At 51.0% G+C, this 8,799-nt stretch overlaps 1 protein-coding gene across 1 annotated transcript in view; it reads left to right on the forward strand.

Annotated features, from left to right (window-relative positions):
* Nucleotides 1-3,609, forward strand: part of GLI2 (GLI family zinc finger 2) — a 250,402-nt gene extending 246,793 nt beyond the window's left edge. The window contains exon 15 of the mRNA XM_008574794.1: nucleotides 4-3,609. Coding sequence (XP_008573016.1) covers nucleotides 4-1,855 — 1,852 coding nt within the window. The 3' untranslated portion in view covers nucleotides 1,856-3,609. The remainder of the gene's footprint in view (nucleotides 1-3) is intronic.
* The last annotated feature ends 5,190 nt before the right edge of the window (nucleotides 3,610-8,799 follow it).

Here is an 8,799-nt window from a genome sequence, read left to right on the forward strand (position 1 = left end):
CCCCCACGAGGCGCCGGGCAGCGGCGCGCGGCGGGCCAGCGACCCCGTGCGGAGGCCCGACGCCCTGGCTCTGCCGCGGGTGCAGCGCTTCCTCAGCGCCCACAACGTGAACCCGGGCTCGCTGCCACCCTGCGCGGAGAGGAGAGGCCTTCGCCTGCAGAGCCACCTCAGCGCCGACGGCAGCCTGGCCCGCGGCGCCTACTCGCCCCGACCGCCCAGCATCAGCGAGAATATGGTGATGGAGGCCGTGGCGGCAGGCGTGGGCAGCGCGGGCCCCGAGGCCGACCTGGGGCTGCCCGAGGACGACCTGGTGCTGCCCGACGACGTGGTACAGTACATCAAGGCTCACGCCCGTGGCACTCTGGATGAGAGCGCTGGGCAGGGATATCCCACAGAAAGCACCGGCTTCTCTGACCACTCCAAACTGCCCAGCCCAGGAGTGCACGGCCAGCGCAGGCTGGCGGCTGCGGACTCCAACGTGGGCCCTTCTGCTTCTGTGCTAGGAGGCAGCCAGCTGGGCTATGGGGTACCCTCCAGCCTGAACAAAAATAACATGCCCGTGCAGTGGAATGAGGTGAGCTCCGGCACCGTGGATGCTCTGGCCAGCCAGACAAAGCCTCCACCCTTTCCTCAGGGCAACCTGGCCGTGGTGCAGCAGAAGCCAGCCTTTGGTCAGTACCCAGGCTACAGTCCACAAGGCCTACAGCCGAGCCCTGGGGGCCTGGACAGCACCCAGCCACACCTTCAGCCCCGTGGCGGAGCCCCCTCCGCGCCCAGGGTAAACTATATGCAGCAGATGCAGCAGCCAGCAACAGGTGGCCAGTGTCCCAGCATGACCACCACTGCGAGCCCCCAGCCCAACTATGGCCAAGCCCACCCCCAGCTGAGCCCCAGCACTGTCAGTGGTGCCCTCAACCCATTCCCCACATCCTGCAGCAACATGGCAGCCAAGTCAGGCCACCTGGGGCTCCCTCAGCAAATGGAAGTTGCCCCCAATCCCACCATGATGGGCAGTCGCCACAGGGAACTCGGGGTCCCCAATTCAGCCCAGAGCTACTCACAGCAGAGCCATCACCTGGTGGCCCCCATGAGCCAGGAGGGCTACCGCCAGGTCCCTAGCCTTCTGCCTTCCCACCAGCCTGGCTTCATGGAGCCCCAGCAGGGTGCAATGGGGGTGGCTGCATCAAGCTTTGGCCTGGTGCAACCCCGGCCACCTCTCGAGCCCAATCCTGCTAGTTGCCACCGTGGGGTGCGTGCTGGGCAGCAGCAACTGTCCTATGCCAGAGCCACTGGCCATGCCGTGGCTGCTGTGCCAGCCAACCAGGAGACAGCAGGGGCTGTACCCAAGGGAACGATGGGCACCATGGTGTCATTGCCCCCACAGCTGCCCCTGCAGGATGTGGGTGGGGCCCAGGACCACAGTATGCTCTACTACTATGGCCAGATCCACATGTATGAACAGAACAGAGGCCTGGAGAACCACGCAGGCTGCCAGGTCATAAGGCCCCAGCCACCACAGCCACAGGCCTGCCTGGACAGTATGCAGCCCCAGCCCTTGCCCTCACCAGGGGTCAACCAGGTGTCCAGCACTGTGGACTCCCAGCTCCTGGAGGCACCCCAGATTGACTTTGACGCTATCATGGATGATGGCGATCACTCGAGCCTGTTCTCAGGTGCGCTGAGCCCCAGCCTCCTCCACAGCCTCTCCCAGAGCTCCTCCCGCCTCACCACCCCCCGCAACTCCCTGACCCTGCCCTCCATCCCCACGGGCATCAGCAACATGGCTGTCGGGGACATGAGCTCCATGCTCACCAGCCTGGCAGAGGAGAGCAAGTTCCTGAACATGATGACCTAAAGGCCCCAGCCCCTGGAACTGAGTGGGCCTGCAGGGGTCATCGCTCTCAGAGCGTGGGGCTTTCATCCGTTTTGTCTTTTTCCAGAATAGTATTAAATATGCCTGGGGGATTTTTGCCAATGGCTGGTTCGGACTACAGATGTTTTAAAAGAAGTTTTATGGGCATCCTTGCTGGTCTGTTGGATTATTTTTCAGAACACTGAAAAACATCTCAATGGGAAAGGAAAGGAAGGAATGAAGAACTCATTTACACAGTGCTTTCCAGCTTTTGGTGTTTATAGGACCACTCTGTTCTGGCTTCTCCACCTCTGTCATTTGGTTAATGAGGGATTACATTGGCCAAGGGCTTTCCAAGGACATGTGGAAGGAGGGTAGGGGAGCCACATTTGAGTTTGAATCCGAGAGCCATACTGGATGTTCTGCTCCAGGAAGATGAGCTTTTCATTCTGCTTCCTGCAAAGAAAGGGAATTCCTGGCCCACCTGAACGCTATGAAGTTTAGTTCTTTAGGTCTCTAATGTACCTTGCCAGAGAAGAAGAAAGTGGATTTTCCCTGGGTGATTCAGAAGCACATTCCTGATTCCAGGTTTGGTAGAGCTGGAATCTCTACTCCATAAATCCGAGTTTGGGTATGAATGAAGAAAATATGTAAGTATCACCGGAAAAAGGAAAGAAACAACGGTACTTGGGGCAAGCCCGGGAGCTGCCCTGGCCTCTCCAGACAGTGTTTACAGTGTTCCTGCATGTAGATTGTAGCCCTTTCTGAAAAGACCCCTTGTTTCTAAATACCTCGGGGCTGCTGGAGCTGCTGTGGGTTAGGAACGGACTGAGGCCTCTAGGAGATGAGGGTGCACCCAGGAGATCTCCCAGTAGGAAGAGGAAGTCGCATGTTTACTGAATCCTGTTTCTCCAATGCACTATCTGCCCACTTTACCATGGAAAACTCCAGGGCTTGAGGGCAGCCTGTGCCCAGGCCCCTCCAGGTCATGCTGTCCACTCACCAGCAGCCTGGTGGTCTATGCCAAGCCACAACGTGCAGTCCCAGCATCTTCTGGATTCCTTTCCCTCTGCCCTCCCTGGTCATTTGGCAGAGAATGATGACATGCATGGTGTTTGGGGTGGGTGCGGGAGGGTGAAAGGGTTGATTTGGGGGACTCTGAGGGACTGTCACTGAATTTTCCTGTTCGGTGTGATCAAGTCCCACCTGGAAATGGAATTTGAAACTGGTTTCAGAAGGCATCATTCCTGAACACAATGTAGGGTGGATTGATGCATCTTCCCCACCATACACACCCTAAACATTCTCATGTTGAATTTGGGTCATCCTTGCCAAACTAACTGCACCACCCTGAGCTCGATTCTGACCATGATCCTGGCTTCAGTGAGAAACTTCTTAGGAGAGTCTGTGGACAGGGCCAAAACCTTATTATCTGGGCCCTCTGCATCCCAGCACATCAAATCCTTTGTTAAGGTCCAGAGGCAAAGCCAACTCCAAACGACAGTCCTGGACATGGACAGAGGTCTGTGTCTCTGGGGTGGTGTTCATTCACTTCCTGAGAAGATTTTGTTCACCATTCCCAACCTGTATATATTCTGTACAGAAGACACCATCACTGAATATACTGTAGGTGAATTGTCCAGCCAAATTTATATCTCCAAAACATTTTTAGCTTTTTCTACATGCTATGAATTGAGATGACATGCTCAACTTGTAAATACGTCTTTTTGTACATTAAAAAAGTAATTTTTTCATAATTTATCTTGTCTATCTGCTTCTCCCTTGACATTAGTTAATGAGAACCTGGGCAGTAAATTTAGTGCATTTCAATGGAAATTAGGCTGTATTTTTTCTAAACAGCATCAAAATTGACTCTCCCACCTTAACCAAGAAATGTTTAATGTTGGGACATTTAGTGACTATTTGTTGTCTCTTTGGCAGGGGGTGGGCAGGGTTGATGTTTTATGGTGAATATCTGTTCTTCCAGAGAGCCAGTCTGAACATCTAATTTGGTTTGCCAAGAACCACACATACCAGACCTAACCACTCCTCAGTCAGACTCCTCTCTCTGATGGGCATTCTGATCGAGCACATTTGAGTTGGGGTCGGGGGGTGAGATGATGGGTAGACCCCAAGTGTGTGCCCTGGTGCAGGCAAAAGGAGAGAGTTGGGGCAGGCAGGTAGAGCCTCCAGGATGCCCAGCAGCTGACCTTGGGCAAACAAGCTCATGGGGAGCAGCATGAGCAGGGGCTCTAAGCCCTAGGAGGCCACGTGGCAGGTGGACAGGGAGAGCCTGACTAGTGAGCTAGCAGTCGGTCATTGGCAGTGATCAGGGCACTTCAGTAGACCTCAGGGGAGCCCATGAATGAGGCATGGGGCCCCGCCTGGGGGTGGTCGGGACAGATTCTGGAACTGAGATGGGAACAGGGACAGGAGGCCCCAAGACCAGGTTAAAGGGGCACCTTCTGCAGGGCCAGGCATGCTAGGCTTCCAAACTCCTGGCCAGGCCACTTAATCTGCCTCCTCCTCTCCACAAGAAAAACCTTAGCACACAGAGCAGGCTGTCTGGAAGCCAAAGCCACGTGGGGCATTACCCCTGCATGGCAGGTGTTCAGTTTAAGCCAGGACTGTGGGATGAGACCAAGTGGACTGAGAAGGGTTTTCTGGTCAAATAAGCACGGGAACCCCCAGGGGTTCTACTCAGAACTGGTGCACCGTCAGTTTCACTGCCTGCTTTTGGCCAAAGCAAGTCTTATGGCCAAACTCATAGCAGTGGAGTGGGGCAGTAAACCCTTTCTATGGAAGTGAGGGAGAGAGTGAATATTTCTCAACAGTGATACAATCTACTCCAGTCTGCCCTCACGGATATAGTTATTTATGTCCCACATCCATTCTGGATGTGGCTCTTCTTGATCCAAAGACATATGAGCCCAAAAGACAAGTTATCTGCCTGCCTCCAACCACCAGTCTGCATATAAACACCCAAGTGCAGGGCTAGAATAACTAATTAACACTCCCATGTGAAAAGAGAAGACTGGGAGACACATGGCAGTCATTGGCTCAGAGCCTCTGAAGTCCCACTGACAGGTGTTGCCAGTGCCCCTGCTCCGGGGGTGGAATGTTCCTCGAGTGACTCCTATCCAACTGTGCCCACAGCTCCGCCTCCACCATGAAGGCCTTCTTCCTTTTCCGTCTTGCTTCCCACTTCTGACAAGGGCATTGGTAAAGGTGCCCTTTGGCATGGAGTAACTCAACCTCTTCCTGCCTGTGGGAAGTTGGGAGCTTGAGACCCTTTATGTTGTGGACAGTCTCAGTCCCCATGCTGGTCATGCACCTGCCTGTGTCACTCTCTCAAAAGTGTGTGGGTTTTCTATATATTTGATCCTAGGGCATTCTGTGTGCCAAAAGCTACACCCACAGTTCCTTTGGCGATATGCTTCTCTCTTCATTTGATGACTGATACCCCCACATCAGGGTTCCATAGGCCATGCCTGAAGGTTTCTAGCCACCCCATTGTCACTGAAAGGACATGCTAGATGCTGCCTATTTCTCTTGAGGGTTGTAAGACAAAGGGCGTTACAATTAAAGGCACACCATGGATTTCATTTTTACTCTGAAGCGTGTTTCACTGGCTCTGCTCTGGATTTGGTCTTTGCCTCCAAGGCCAAACCTTAATTTAAGGATCTTTGACTGGCTAGAGAGACTGGAGATGAGAAATAATTTCATTTTCTAAATTCTGCCTGCAAACTGGCCAGTACCTTTCTGAACTTCATCTCTTACTCGTAGTACCTTATTATTTGCAGCTCAAAGCACCTCGTGTTTACAGTATTCTGCCTGGAAACCATCCTGCCCAACTCCACTAATCCATAGGTACATTTTCTCCCTCCCAAATTACTATAGGCAATGATTTTGCCAAGTGTTTCTCCACCACATAGCACAGGTCATCATTTTTCTTGCCATTTTCCCAACCTCCCATAAATTTCCTCACTGCCCAGTTCCAAACCTATGCTACATATTTCAGGAATAGCAACCTCCCATTTCTAGGTACCAATTTCTGAATAAGTTAACTATGGCTCAGTAATGTTGTTTAACAAAAACAGCATACAAGAAGCATTTGTTTGGCTCAAGAGTCTGTAAGTCAACGAGGTGGGCTTACGGAGGCTGGGCTTGCTGAGCCAGCTCAGTTCTGCACCTGTGCCTCTCCTTCCCTGGGCCAGGGTTGCTGGGACACCAGTGGTGATGGCAGAAGTACAAAAGGGCAAGTGAGAGCACAGGAGGCCTCTTCAGTCCTAGGAAGGGAAAGCAGCTCACCCAGCTGAGCCCAAATCAATAGAACGAGGAAGAATATTACTATTCAACGAGGGAGGCAGGTATCTGAGCCACAATGCAACCCACCATTCCTCTAACCCAACTTTGTCATCATCAACTGACATCACAACCTGCATCTGTCTCCTGAGTCTGTAATCTTAGTTGGTCCTAAACTCAGAAGGGAAAAATGGTAGTGGGTCATTCACTGGTGTCCCACAACCAACCAGGAATGTGCCGAGGCCAGTTACTGAACTGTGCCTCTCTTCCCAACGCTGCATTCTGAGGCATCACATCAGTAACTTGACTTGGCTGTGTTGGGAGAATTTACACTGTGGGAATCAACAAACACTACAAATCAGGGCTTCCCCCTCTTCACTCCCAGAGCATACCTAAGATCATGCTCAAGTAATGTGAGTTGCCAATAGCTTGATGTGCCCAGAGGTCTTTTCTAAGTTTATATGTTCACAGAACTCATTTTGTGGAGCACCTTGTGAGTCCAGAGTACTGTGGGCATGGCTACCTGGGTCATCATGGAGGCCAGAAGTAAGTGGAATATTTTTTAAATGCTGAGTGGTTTCAAGCTTTAATAGCCATGGAAACTTCTGTTCAAATGGGATTGGCTATATAAGGTAAAGAACACAGTTAAAAGTGGGATTCATCTGGCTGAAGTTGGGAGCAGGAGACCCAGAGCTCATGCACATTCCATATCCCACCCTCCCCAGCCACCCCTGCAACCAACCAGAAGTAGCATAGACAAGGGTCCATAGAGTAGTTTGAAAAACGAATATCAAGTTCAACACCAAATGACTAGAAGCCCAGAAAAGTTGTCAGCAAGGGAGTAAAAGAGCTAACGCCTCTGTCTAGACTCTCAGAAGTAAGCTGCCTCCCCAACACCCAAACACAGAGCACAGCACTCTTGGAGTATTCAACCCTTTCCCTGTCTCTCTGCCCTGGTAGAATGTGGGCTCCTAGAAGGCAGGGGTGATGCTTAATCTACCTGCTTTCCCAGTGCCCAGCACATGGAAACCTGTCAGTAATCTTCATTAAGTCTGCTGAGTTTGTTTCCAAATTGGGGTTTTCTAGAAGGCTTCATGGGGAGGGGAAGTGAACATAGCTTTGAGAGACGGGCAGACATTGGATCTGGTGGTGAGTGGTCCCTTCAGAATGTATTTGAGGCCACACCTAAAGTTGTCTTCTAAGAATTTGGAACACAGAGATGAAGCTGCAGAAACTTCTAGGGTGTTCTTGAAAGAGATTTTCTTTCCCATTGGATGGAGAGAGAGAGAAGGAGAAGAAATGCTCAGAATGATGTTTCTCATCCTCATCAGATTCACCATCTCTAACTATTGTGAGATCCCAGGAGAAAACATGCCAGTGTTCTGGAAAAGGAAGGAGGAAGGGAGAGGGGGAGAAAAGGGAAGTGTCAGCAAAGAAGACGTGGTAATGAACAATGTTAATCTCCCAGAATCCACACTTTCTGCTCTCTCACTGTGCTCCCCAGGAGGTGTTGTATGGGAACTTTCTGGCCTTGCCAACCATGTCCCCTCCAGCCCAACTTTGGGGTTGGCATACTGCTGCACTTTGGGAATCTGTCTTGCCATAACCTCTTGGGCAGGCTGGGGGCTGCGTGGGGTGGAGTCTCACGCAGAATCAATAGCTGCCTTGTCACTAGGAGCTAGCAGTCCCTGATGGACCCTTCCAGCTCCAAGATGCGCTCTACCGGCCTGTCTTGGTTCCAGAAAACTTATCACTGAAGCATTAAAGTCTGCGAGAAAGATGCCAGTGTTACTCAGGACCTTTGAATTTGTTCAATAAATGAATGAGCCCACAGTAACATTCTAAGCTCTCATCAACTGCTTCCTGAGCCACCTGGGGATCTCCTGCAACTGGGTGGGCATGGAAGACCCACCTGTGTGGTTGCACACTTGCTTTCTCCATGCATGAGACCCTTGTTTACTAATTAGCTCAGTTCCAGAGACATTCTCTGAGGTTCCTCAGGTGGTTAGTCTGCCAGCTTCTTCTTGTTTATCTCCTGCTCCTCCTGTTCCTTCTCGCTCACTCTCGTAAGAAGGACTGATCAGCGCACGCGGGGAGGGAGTTGACACAAAAGATCAGCATAATCTGAATAAGAAATAAAATCTGATCTGAGTTTTGAAAAACAAATAGGAGTTTGTCTGAAGGGACTAGAGATCTCTCATCAGGAACCATGGAGGCCGGAGGTAAGTGGAATATTTTTTAAATGCTGAAAGAAAAGAACTGTCAACCCAGAACTCTATATCCATGAAAATATCCTTCAGGGATGAAGGTAAAATAGACACCCTTACATAAGTACACATTCTCAGATAAAAGAAAACTATGAGAATTCATTGGCCACAGACCTGGTCTAAAACGCAGAAGAGAAATGATACAAGAAGGAAACTCTGAGCATCAGGAATGAGGGAAGAGAGAGAGAAATGGCAAGTGGCTGGGTAAATAGAGCAGATTATTGTTCCTTCTTGAGTTCTTTAACATATTCTCAACAGTTGAAAGTAAAAAGTACAACGTTGTCTGATGGGGTTTTCAGTGTATGTCGATGTCATAAAACAAGTACTACACAGTGCGGAGGGTCACAGACCGTTGTGGGGTTAGATAACTAAATG

This window comes from Galeopterus variegatus, unplaced genomic scaffold, assembly GCF_000696425.1.
Source record: "Galeopterus variegatus unplaced genomic scaffold, G_variegatus-3.0.2 Scaffold1108, whole genome shotgun sequence".
Taxonomy (NCBI): domain Eukaryota; kingdom Metazoa; phylum Chordata; class Mammalia; order Dermoptera; family Cynocephalidae; genus Galeopterus; species Galeopterus variegatus.